The 13,493-nt window shown below is 40.4% G+C and overlaps 1 protein-coding gene across 1 annotated transcript in view; it reads left to right on the top strand.

The window, feature by feature from the left end:
• TIGAR (TP53 induced glycolysis regulatory phosphatase) overlaps positions 1 to 13,493 on the top strand; it is a 109,669-nt gene that overhangs the window by 93,105 nt on the left and 3,071 nt on the right. Inside the window, exon 6 of the mRNA XM_044418019.1 lies at positions 5,529 to 5,575. Coding sequence (XP_044273954.1) covers positions 5,529 to 5,575 — 47 coding nt within the window. The remainder of the gene's footprint in view (positions 1 to 5,528; positions 5,576 to 13,493) is intronic.

Below are 13,493 nucleotides of genomic sequence, written 5' to 3'. Positions count from 1 at the left end.
AACTGCCCCATCCAATCTGAAAGAGTCTTCCCAAACTGAAGTCAGAATAAAAGATGAGGAAGAAGGAGAGGAAGATTGAAGAGCTGAAATAGAGTAACGTTTCCAAAACAGAGCTGAATTCCTAGAGTGACTAGCAAAAATTAGTTGGTTCCAAGACTATTAGGGCCTGCTTCTTCTTTGCCTGTAATAACTATTTATATTTCCTCTTGAGTAGGAGCAGATCTTGATTTGGGTAGGAAAGGGGATCCTTTTTATATTCCTTAAAACAGGAAATTAGTTGTCTTTTGGCTGTAGACCAATAACTGTTGAACCAAGGTTGATTGAAGGAGCTCTGCTTCCTGTTAGTTTCAGATGGAATAGTAGAAAGGACTGACTGAAGAAGCTGGACTAGCTGCATGTAAGATGGCAGAATCTGATCAGAAGACCAGTCATCCAGGATGACTGTGTGTAGTTGAAGTGCCTCATTGAAAAAGAACATTTGAGTTAATTTGTCCTTCATTTGGTCTGTCCATTTTGTTCATATTTGTCCTCTGAGAATATCTTCAGATGGAATAGGATAAGTATTTAAAAAGGGTGCAACAAAGGGCTTCAAAAGCAACACATTAGGACAGTGATCACTCTCAGGACGCTTGTCAATATGGAACTGAAGGACTGAAGAAGATAAATTTCTTGATATGGCAGTACAGTCAATCAGGGAGGGTCTTGTACCTGCCCAGTGTGAGAATTCTGCCAGGTGGTCTGCAATTTGTAGCATCATTCAGAATATGCAGATTCAGCTTATAAAATGCTGCAGCATCTGTAAGCCCCTGAAGTCTCTGGTGTGATCTTTGGATTCTATGATTAGGGAGGGAGAGTCTGCAAATTAGGTGGAATTTTAGAAAACTTGGCCAAGAACTGATTATCATTTGGACTTAGTCTAGGTTGCTTCTTTATTGTTAACAATGTGTCGTCAACAAATAAACTAATCTTATTATATTCCTAAGTCTGATACCTTTTATATTATCATTTCTAGTACTACTTGCTAATTCTATAACTGAAGCAAACAATATTGTGGAAAGAGTCCATGTCTAGTACCTCAGCCTAAGGGTATTTGTTCTGTTAGACCATCATTAACTATCACAGTTGCACAATTTCTGAATATCCTTGATTTATTACACCCTTAAATCATGCACCAAATCTTAATATCTCTATCAACATCTTTCTTGTGGGCCATTCAGCACAATCCAAAATTTTAAAAATATCCAATGTTATTACACCAGCTTTTAACCTTTCTTTACATATGAATTCTATTAAACTAATCTGATCCATGTTAATATATTTATCAATACAATTATTCAGTATCTTCACAAATATTGCTGCAAAATTTTCTGTGTCTTGATTTATCAAGGGTATAGCTCTACAAGTCCCAGTATCTGTCAGATCTTTATTAGGTTTTGGAATCAAAGCTATTGATGAATATTTCCAGGATGTTGGCATCATTTCTCCCTTCAATATTTACACTAAAGATATTTTAAATTTGGTACCAGCATCTTTTTGAAAGCCTTATAAAACTCTGTTCCTAATTCACCCATCCCAGGAGGTTTCTCTACCTTTAAATTATTAATATCTTTAATCTCTTCTTCCCTAACAAGCTGTTCCATTAGATCTCCATAATTTCTCTCTATATATAATCTGATTTTATCCATCAGTGATTTCCTAGCTCCATATACTCATAGCTTTGAATAAAATCTATGAAATAGTCCTAATTTTTCTTTTGTTAAATTGCAATTTTACTTCTATCATCTCTTACTATTCCTATTAGATTTTTAGTTCTTTTTTGTTGCATTGCTTTAGCCAGCAACCTTAAATTCTTATTGCTAAACTTTTAAAATTCCATATTTCAAGCATATTAAATATCTCTGTGTTATTTCCATTTCAATATTCTACAACTCTTTCCTTTTAGCATGAATTTCCACCAAAATTTTAATATCTCTATCATTTATATAGTTCTCATCCAGAAATTTTATTTCTTCTTCCAGATTTTCCACATGTTTAACCCTTTGCCTTTTAAAGTTATAAGCTTCCCTAATACTTACTCCTCTTGCAAAAGCCTTCATTGTATCGCACACTAAACTTTCTTCACTACTTCCTTTATCATTAATTTCCCATATTCTTTCCATTCTTTTCCCATTTTATGTATTAGATTTGATGTTGCAAGATACCTATATTAATCTTCCATCTTTTAGCTTCTTTATAATTATAATTTTAAAATCCATATTTATTAAAGCATGATCAGTAATATTTATCAAACTTATAACTGAATTATAAACTCTAGAGCACAGGTGTCCAACCTTTTGGCTTCTCTGGGCCACACCGGAAGTAGAAAAATTGTCTTAGACTGCACATTAAATACACAAATGCTAACGAAAGCTGAAGAGCAAAAAAAAAAAAAAAAAGTCTGTGCATAATTTTTGTGATATCCGCTACCATAGATAAGCAAAAAATAATATATAATAATGATCCTTATTTGTGGTGCCCCATTCAGAGAGTCTTCTAAAATAATCAAGCACGTCCCAAGTTTGCGATCCCTAATAAAGAAAATGAACATATCTAAGTAATAAAGCTTGATTTTTTTGATATTTTTATTATAAAAGCAAAAGAAAAGAGTGCAACATAACACTAGTGGGATATTTGACATTGCATTTGAAAAAATAATGCATCAATATCTGGTACGATGGAAGTAGTTGCAATTCTCATTGAGTTCTCCAGGTGCTTATCAGATATTTTGGTTCTGATTCTACCCTTAGTGTGTTTCATTCCTGAAAATAGTTGCTCACAAATGTAGGTGTTGCCAAAGAGCAAGGACGTGAGAGCATACATACATTTATTTTATGTGACACTGTGACACAACATTGTCGTCTACAAAGTTCACGCTCAAGAATTGCACAATTGAGTTACAAAAAAGATCACAAAAAATCTGATAATGTTTTAAGTAAGTTAAAGATTTTGTGTTGGGCCACATTCATAGCCATCCTGGGTATGCAAGCTGGACGTCCCTGCTCTAGAGAATAAGTCTTTTGACATAAATATATAATCAATTCTGGGGTAGGATTTACAAACTGATGAGTAAAAAGTAAATCTTTTTTTCATCTCTTTTTATATATCTCCATACCCCTTTCAAATCAATACTATTTATCATTTTATTCAATGCTGTAATGTTATGTCTTTTTCTTCTTTGGTAGAATTTAATCACTCCTTTGCTTTATTTATTTATTTAGACAACTTATATGCCGTCCCCTTCTCATAAGCCTCGGGGCGGCTTGCAATCATTAAAATCCCGCATATAAATACAAAAACAAATACATAGAATAAATAAAATACATAAAATAGTGGAAACAGCCTGGTCAGCTTAAAATCAACAAATAAACCCTAAGAATTAAAATAGCGTTTAAATAAAAAGGTCTTGGTTTAAATAAAAAGGTATGACACTCTATCCAGTGTCATAGTAAATTCCCCTGCCATTATGACAAATCCTTTCCAGATACACAATTTTTAGAAATTGTATTTTGTAGAATCATAGAATGGTAGAGTTGGAGGGGGTCATGAAGTTCACCGAGTCCAACCCCGTGCTGTTGCAGGACCACCATGTTACACCATTTCATTCAGATAGCTGTCCAGTTTCTTTTTTAATATCTTTAGTGTGGGAGAGCCCACCACCTCTAGGCAGCTGGTTCCACTGTTGTATTGCTCTGACAGTGAGGATGCTTTTCCTGATATCCAGCCTGAATCTGGGTTGCTGCAACTTGAATTGATTATTTTGTGTCCTACACTCTGGCCTCAGCAAGAAGAGATCTTGACCTTTTTCTTTGTGACAGCCTTTGAGGTATATCCCCCTCAGTCTTCTCTTCTGAAGGATGAACATGCCCAGTTCTCTCAGTCTCTCCTCATAGGGCAATGTTTCCAAACCCTGGATCATTTTTGTTGCCCTCCGCTGGACCCTTTTGTGTTTACCTGCATCTTTCTTAAATCTTGGTGCCAAGAACAGTATTCCAGGTGAGGTCTGACTAGTGAGGAATATAGGGGAACTATAACTTCTCATGATTTTGAGTACTTCTGTTAATGCATCCCAAAATAGCATTTGCCCTTTTGGCAGCTGCATCGCAATGTTGGCTCATGTTTAGCCTATTGTCCACAATTACTCCAAGATCTTTTACTTTTTCAGTCCTATTGAGCCATATATTCCCCATCTTGTATCGATGCCTTTGGTTTCTTTTTCTCTAGGTGGAGGACTTGGCACTTGTCCTTACTGAATTTCATTCTGTTGCTTTTGATCAAGATCGCCCTGGATCTTCATTCTGACTTCTAGGGTGTTTGCTATTCCACCCAGTTTTGTATCATCTGCAAATTTGATTATCTTTCCTTGTACTTCCTCAGCTAAATCATTAATAAAGATGTTGAAGAGCACTGGACCCAGGACTGACCCCTGTGGCACCCCACTAGTTACCCCTCTTCAGTTTGAGAAGGTGCTATTGATGAGCACTCTTTGATTCAGCAAGCCAATTTTGGATCCACCTAATTGTTTTTCCATCTAGTTCAGTTTTTGCCAATTTGCCTATCTGTTGTGTGGCACTATGTTGAAACATTGCTAAAGTAAAGGTATTTTATGTCCACAGTGTTCTCTTTGTCCATCTGGGAGGTTACTCAGTCAAAAAATGAGATTAAATTAGTCTGACAGGATTTATTTTTGATAAATCCATGCTGGCTTCTTTTAAGAACTGCATCTTCTTTAAGATGCTTGCAGATAGTTCTTTTAATAATTTGCTCTACAGTTTTTCCAGGGATTGATGTCAGACTAACTGGTCTGTAATTCCCAGGTTCATCTTTTCCCCTGTTTTGAAGATAGGGACAGCCTTAGCTCTTCTCCAGTAATCTAGCAATTCTCCTGTTTTCCAAGATTTATCAAAGATAATAGCCAGTGGCTCTGCGAGTTCCTCCACGAGCTCTTTTATGACTCTGGGATGGAGTTCACCAGGCCCTGGAGAATTGAAAGTGTTTATTCCACCTAGGTATTCCTTGACTGTTTGTCTGTCAATCACTTCCTCTTGATTGCATATTTCATTGTGGGAGAAGACTTAAGTGAAGTGGGAGTGGGGGTGCAGAGTTAGCTTGGATGGACTTTGGACACTGAATTCTTACTCCTCCAGACCATTAGGAAAAATATAATTAAAACATACTCAAATTAAGCTCAAGAAACACTGAAAAATGCATGAAATATAAGTCAATTCCTTTGTATATCTCCTGTGAAGATCTGAAATACAGATGCAGACTAAGAGTTGTTTTTGTAAATCAAAACTGCTGGGCCTGATCCAGAGCAAGCTGCATCTTGGCTGTTTATGGATTGAGAAATAGTGTTTGTTATAAACAACTTAATAAGCTTAAAAGCAGCTTGAGAAGTGTGTGTGGGGGGGGAGGTGGAGGTTGTTTTTCTTTGTTTTTCTTGAATGACTGATAAGTGACTCTCCTTCCCCCTCCCCCCTCTCCCCACACAGTTGGAAGGCCAAGAAAGTGCCAAAAGGGAAAACATTTGGACAGAACGGTAAGGAATGTATATCAAAGTTAATTAATGTCCCAGTGCTATTTATTTTTAAAATAAAAGATTAGAAAAAATGAGAATATAAAAGGAAGTTACATAAAGAGGAAGAATGTATTTTAATAGTACTGCAAATTGTAATACTTGAGCTCCCTCTGCTGGCTAGATGTTAAATTGCAGCTGCTGATTTATATACTGCTTGAAAGTTTAACTGCAATTGTCCACTGCAACTAAGATCATTAAATTTAAGAGCTTTCTCCTTTTAGTTGGAAATAACAACTGTAGACTGTATGTCTAAATGTAGTAAAAGTGCAGACAGCGTGAGACAGGAGCCAAAAAGCGTTTGGCAAAGACCCAAAGTGAAGCAAGATCCTTCTTATAAACCTTACCCATCGGATTTGTGGTTTAAAAGAGTAGAGAAAAGTAGCAAAATGAATGGGAAAAAGAGAGCATCACCAGAAAAATCAACAACTTCATCAACATAACTGGACAACCCTAATTCTACAAGAATTAAGAGAAATGAGGACACAAATGATGTCAGGTTTAATGATGTGAAAGAAGAGATGAAGAATGATTTAAAGAAATTAGATATTAAAATAAATATGGATGGAAGAATAAATGATGTATCTAAACAAAGTCATGAGAATCTCCAAATAATTACAGAAGTGAAAGCTCAAGTGAGAGAACAAGATAAAGAAAAAAACAGATGACTAAGATAGACCAAGTCTCTAAAAGTGTGATTGAGATTCGGGATAGACAATGAAGAACAAACCTGTGCCTTAAAGGATATCCAGAGGATGGGAAAGAGAATAAAAATAAATTGATTAAATTAATATTGGAATGGGTTGCATCTATTCTTCCACATAGATGATCTTGTTTCTTTTACAAGATATAATATTGATGCAATAGACAGAATTGGCCGAAGAAGACCTGGGAAGAAAAATACTGAGAGACATCGTGATCAGATTCTGGTCATGAGCAAAAAAAAAAAACTGATGTGGAAATTACAGAATATGACCTCAGTTATGCTGGAAGGACATCAGATTCAAGTCTTTCCTGATTTATGCAATGAGACCTTGCAATGGAGAAGAGATATGTTCCAAGGCTGCCAAATATTAAAGAATTCCATAAAATACAGTTGGGAGTTTCTGATTTTTTTGAGGTTTTGATACAATGGAAGATATTACAGAGTTGATACAAAGGAGGAAGCTTTGAAATTATTAAAGGCACTTGGAATTCTCCTTGATGATGAATATGTATCACAAATGCAAAATTTAATGGATATGTCTACATTCAAGAAGGAAGACAGAGGAAGGAGAGAGAAGAGACCGGGAAGAGCAGTTGAAGCTGGGTATAGCAGCAGGAGGTTCACCTTCTCCATAGAGTCAGAAAGAAGAGATTCAGAAGAAGGATGAAAAGATAAGATCTATATGTAATAGATATAGAATATATTGTATTTGTTAGTGATGAAGCTATTACTGAAATTGTTTTAAATATAAGATAAACTTTAGTATAGAATAAAAGGGTATAGATGGTTGGGGAGGGTAGAGTGGGTGTCTGGAGTCTGTACAGGGGATGCACAATATTTATTGTTATTTTGTTATCAGTTGGGTTGTAGATGCTTATATTATTGATATATTTTGATATGTATTGTATCTCAACTGTATGTATGTTCTGTAAAAAGAAAAAAGAAAAAAAAAAAAAAGGAGAGCCCCATGTAGAGTGCATTGCAGTAAGCTAATTTAGAGATTACCAGAGTATAGAAAACTGAAGCCAGGTTATCCCTGTACAGGTATGGGCGCAACTAGGCCCCCAGCTGAACATGGTAGAAGACACTCTGAGCCACCAATGCCACCTGAGCCTCAAGTGACAAGTGATGACACCTGATCAAGGAACTCCCCCGAGTGAAAATGTGTTCCTTAGGGGGCAGGGGGCAACACTATCTAGAATAGGTTGAACATCCCCCATCCAGTCAGAAGAACTCCCCACCCACCACTCACCAAGGGCATCTCAGTCTTGTCTGGATTGAATTTCAGTGTGTTCATCCTCATCCAGTCCATGGTCACAGCCAGGCACATTCACAGCCTCACCTGCTGATTATGAAAAGAAGAAATAGAGCTGTGTGTCATCAACATACTGATGGCAGTGCACTCCAAAACTCTGCATGACCCCATACAGCAGTTTCATGTAGATGCATGGGGGACAGAACAGACATGGTGGAGAATCCACGGGTCTGAACAATATTCCCCAAGTACCACCTTCTGGAGGAATGGAACCACTGCAATGTGGTCCCCCACCCCCATTGCCAACTCAGACAATCACCCCAGAAGGATACCATGCTTGATGGTATCAAAAGCTGCCAAGAAGTCCAGAAGAATCAACAGGGATGCACAGCTCCTGTCTCTCTCCAAGACTGAACCCCTGATTGAAATGGATCCAGATAATCATTCTCATCCAAGACTACCTTGATTAGCAACCATCCTGTCAAGGTCCTTGCCCAGCAAAGAAAACTTGCTACCAGCCTGATGTTGATCAGATCTTCTGGGTCAGGAGAAGTTTTCACCTCTTTAAGGCAGATAGGACCACTACCTCTCACAAAGAGGCTTTAGGGACCTCCCTGGACCAACTGCTTGCTTGCTTGTCCTTCCTTCCTTTTAAAAGTCAGGAAGGGCAAGATTACAGTGGTGGTTGCACAAATCTGGCTAAGCACTTTGTCCACATCTTTGAGCTGAACCAACTGAAACTCATTCAATAAAGGAGGACCAGGCTGTGCTCTGGATATCTCCTCAGATTCAACTGCTATAACTCTGGGGTTCACATACTTGCAGATGCAAGATACTTTTTTCCTGGAAGTGCCCAAGGAGTAGATTACAGCAGGTTGTAGATAGTCCGAAGGTGCCCCTGGAGCCAGAATGTAGTAAGTCAACCAGGCCACATTGAAAAGCATTGCTGGGCGGCAAAGAGAAGATTGGATAGAGGCTGTAAGGCACGGGTTTTTTTTTTTTTTTTTTGCCACTCTCACTGCCTCCAGTTTCAGGCAGATACCAGGTTTTGAATGCATCCACTGGGAGTTTTCCTCCGTCTGCACTCAAGCCATCTCCTATTTTGTTTCATTGCTCTAAGCTCTGGGGTATGCCATAGAGCATACAACAGACAGTATGCTTAGGAGCAATAATCACAAGTGCCCAGGTCATTTCTGTGTTCCATAACTTCAAAAGGAGCACCGGCCATATCAGCTAGAAACCATCTGGATTTAGGCTCTGGTACCATCTTAACAGGTTCCCCATGGTTGTGGAGAGAAAGAAGGCACCATCTATTGAAATCTCCCATTTCATGAGTCACTGCCTTGCTGTGGCAAAGAGGCTTGCATGGCTCAATGAAGCTATGAGATATGCTGTGCAGGGGCACCCAAGATAGACAGGTCATAGCAGAGAGCTCTGACAAAAGTACTAGTAGCACCAGAAAGAATGAAGTAACAGGGTCAAAGTTGAAAGGACACTCAGTTGCAGATGTATCTGGTAGTGAAAGGAAAGTCTGATGCTGTAAAGAACAATACTTCAAAGGAACCTGGAATGTAAAATCCAGGAATCAAGGTAAGTTGGACAGTGAAACATGAGATGACAAGACTGAACATCAACATCTTGGGAATCAGTGAACTAAAATGGACAGGAATGGGTGAATTTAATTCAGATGACCATCAGGTATACTACTGGGGCAAGAATCCCTCAGAAGAAATGGACTAGCCTTCATAGTCAATAAAAGAGTAGGAAAAGCAGTACTGGGATACAATCTCCAAAATCTCAGTTTGAATCCAAGGCAAACTATTCAACATCACAGTAGTCCAAGTCTATGCCCCAACCACTGATGCTGAAGAGGCTGAAGTTAACCAGTTCTATGAAGGCCTACAACACCTTCTAGAATTAACACCAAAAAATGATGTCCTCATCATCATGGGGGACTGGAATTCTAACGTAGGAAGCCAAAAGGTAACTGGAATAACAGGCAAGATTGGCCTTGGAGTACAAAATGAAGCAGGGCACAGGCTGGCAGAATTTTGTTAAGAAAACATGCTGGTCATAGCATACACTCTTTTCCAACAACCTGAGAGACGACTTTATACATGGACATCACCAGTTGGTCAACACAGAAATCAGATTGACTATGTGCTCTGCAGCCAAAGATGGAGAAGCTCTATCCATTCAGTAAAAACAAGACCAGGAGCTGACTGTGGCTCAGATCATGAGTTTCTTGTTGCAAAATTTAGGCTTAAATTGAAGAAAGTAGGGAAAAGCACTAGGCTACTCAGGTATGATCTAAATCATATTCCTGATGAAAATACAGCAGAGGTGACAAATAGATTTATGGAATTAGATATGATAGAGTGCCTGAAGAACTATGGATGCAACATCGTACAAGAGGTAGCAACTAAAACCATCCCAAAGAAATAGACATGCAAGAAAGCAAAATGGCTGTATGAGGAAGCTTTACAAATAGCTGAGGAAAGAAGGGAAGCGAAAGGCAAGGGAGAAAGAGAAAGATACACCCAACTGAATGCAGAATTCCAGAGAATAGCTAGAAGAGATAAGAATGCCTTCTTAAATGAACAGTGCAAAGAAACAGAAGAAAACAATAGAATAGGGAGAACCAGAGATCTCTTCAAGAAAATTGGAGATATGAACGTTTCATGCAAAGATGGGCATGATAAAGGACCAAAATGGCAGGGGCCTAACAAAGGCAGAGGAGATTAAGAAGAGGTGGCAAGATTACACAGAGGAACTATACAAGAAAGAGCTTAACATCCCTGATAACCACAATGGGGTGGTCACTGACTTTGAGCCAGACATTCTGGAATGTGAAGTCAAAAGGGCATTAGGAAGTCTGAGCAACAACAAAGCTAGAGGAGGCGACAGTATTCCATCCGAGTTATTCAAAATCCTAAAAGACGATGCAGTAAAAGTGTTACACTCAACAGTGGCCACAGGATTGGAAAAGGTCAGTTTACATTCCAGTCCCAAAGAAGAGCAATGCCAAAGAATGTTCAAACTACCGCACCATTGCACTCATTTCACATGCTAGCAAAGTGATTCTCAAAATCCTACAAGCTAGGCTCCAGCAGTATGTGGACCGAGAACTACCAGAAGTACAGGCAGGGTTTTGAAGAGGAAGAGAAACTAGAGATCAAATTGCCAACGTACGCTGGATCATGCAGAAAGCTAGGGAGTGCCAGAAAAACATCTTCTTCTGCTTCATTGACTATGCTAAAGCCTTTGATTGTGTGGATCACAACAAATTGTGGCAAGTTCTTAAAGAGATGGAAGTACCAGACCATCTTATCTGTCTCTTGAGAAACCTCTATGTAGGTCAAGAAGCAACAGTGAGAACTGGAGATTGCTTCAAAATTGAGAAAGGAGTTTGGCAAGGCTGTATACTGTCGCCCTGCCTATTTGTTTAACTTATATGCAGAGCACATCATGAGAAAGGTGGGGCTAGATGAATCACCAGTTGGAATTAAGATTGCCGGGAGAAATATCAACAACCTCAGATATGCAGATGATACCACTCTAATGGCAGAAAGTGAAGAGGAACTAAAGAGCCTCTTGACACGGGTGGGAGTGCAAAAGTTGGCTTGAAACTCAACATTAAGAAAACTAAGATCATGACTTCCGGTTCTATCACCTCCTGGCAAATAGATGGGGAAGAAATGGAGGTAGTGACAGATTTTATTTTCCTGGTCTCCAAGATCACTGCAGACGGTGACTGCAGCCAAGAAATTAAAAGATGCTTGCTTCTTGGGAGGAAAGCTATGGCAAATCTAGACAGCATAGTAAAAAGTAGAGATATCACCCTACCAACAAAGGTTCATATAGCCAAGGCTATGGCTTTCCCAGTTGCGATGTATGGCTGTGAAACCTGGACCATAAGGAAGGCTGAGTGCCAAAGAATTGAGGCCTTTGAATTGTGGTGCTGGAGGAGACTCCTGTGAGTCCTTGGACTGCAAGGAGATCAAACCAGTCAGTCCTAGAGGAGATCAACTCTGACTGCTCTTTAGAAGGCTAGATACTGAAGATGAAACTCAAATACTTTGGCCACCTAATGAGAAGGAAGAACTCACTGGAGAAGACCCTAATGCAGGGAACAATGGATGGCAAAAGAAGAAGGGGACAGCAGAGAATGTGGTGGCTAAATGGAGTCTACTGAAGCAGTCAGTGTGAGCTTAAGTGGACTCCAGGGGATGGTGGAGGACAGAAAGGCCTGGAGAAATGTTGTCCATAGGGTCGCAATGTGCTGGATGTGACTTTGCAACCAACAACAATGGTCATGACTTGTGTCTCCTCTGCCTATAGCAGAACTGCAGGCATCGCGTGACCCATACCAGGCCAATATTGTCCCTCCTAGGTCCCACTGACCGCCTGAGATCCCCAGTACCTCTGCAGGAGAATTCCACTGCTCCACAGGATGAGCCCACAGAGGACCCTACAGCATCCCCAGACTATCACTCCTGTGTCTCAGCACATTGCCAGCCTCTGACACTACCTATGTCATTTCTGCAACGTTCATTGGCACCTCATCCTGAGACCAGCTCAGCACTAGAACATTCCCAGCACACCAGCCTCAATGTCAAAGCAAGAGGCCAGAGGTAACCAGGATTGCTCCTATTCTCCCCCTTCAGATCCATAGTGGGTCTCAGACATGTTGCCACATCCCACCTGCTTTGGAGATGTTTTCAATGTCCCCAGCAAGGATGACCCTATGCCTTAGTACCATGCCAGTACCAACACTCGGTACCAAGAGGACAGCTACAATATTGATCACTGCTGTCAGTACTGTCTGCTGTCTAGCTGACTTTCCAAGACTACTCCATCCACCTGCAACAACCAGACACAAGACCTTGAGCCATGATAGACTCTTGGTACTGAACTGTCATCATCCTTCAGTACTGTGCTGTGCCTAGCCCATGATGCTGAGCCGCCACCATTCCTTGCCAGCCAGCAGGGGTCTTGTACCAAGCTGACATCATGCCTCAGGACTCAGCCATGACCCCTCTTCAGTACCAAGCCACCGTCACCAGCCCTCAGAACTGGGCCAATGAACTCTGGTACTGTCAACTGTCCCACAAAGTCCTTCACCCCTCTCCAGCCCAGAGGATTACAAGCTAGTTGTGGAGTCTGTGCGCTCCCTACAATCCTCAGAGCCCTCCCCAGATGCTGCAGACTTTGACTGAGATCCTGTATTCCCCTAAAGAGGAGGGGGGTTGTTTCATGGAGCAGGTGCTTCAGATGGTCAAGGACCTGGGGCTCAAGACAGAATGGCCACAGGACCAGGTTGCCAATCCAATCTATGATGCCCTTTTTTAAAAGGCATATATTGTATATATTTATACCATATATAAAAAATGTATATCCCAACATATACAATTACATAGAAAAAATACAGAATGAAAGAAAAACTATCATAAACAGAACAGGCTAAAGTGAACAAGATAAACAGAGTTGCCAAGGGAATTGCAAACAAACTATCTCTTAGCATATGGTTATTTAAAATCAGAGCCTTCTTAATTGGCCCTCCATCACCCCTTGCTTCATCGCCACCTGTGCTGATCCCATGCCGTGCTGCAAGGCCCAGGGACACTGCCACCATTGCCGCCACCGTCTCCCGGGTGTGGGTACGGGCTATGCTGGGGTGGGGGGCAGGTGCAGCTCGCGGGGGTGGGGTCAGAGAGCTTAACTTGCTGGCCACAGCCTCAGACTGGGACTGGCCCTCCATCGCCGCTCACTTCTTCACCACCCAACACTGATGCCATGCCATGCCATGAGGCCCAGGGATACTGCCTCCGTTGCCACTAGCAGATGAGACTTGTGCTGACCCCACCCCTTGCTTCCATCTCCCAGGCATAGGTGAAAGCTATACTGGGGGGGGGGGGGAG

This window comes from Varanus komodoensis, unplaced genomic scaffold (assembly GCF_004798865.1).
Source record: "Varanus komodoensis strain SLA01 unplaced genomic scaffold, ASM479886v1 scaffold9, whole genome shotgun sequence".
NCBI lineage: Eukaryota > Metazoa > Chordata > Lepidosauria > Squamata > Varanidae > Varanus > Varanus komodoensis.
The sequence above is the reverse complement of the archived record's forward strand: the minus strand, read 5'-3'. Positions and strand labels throughout refer to the sequence as shown.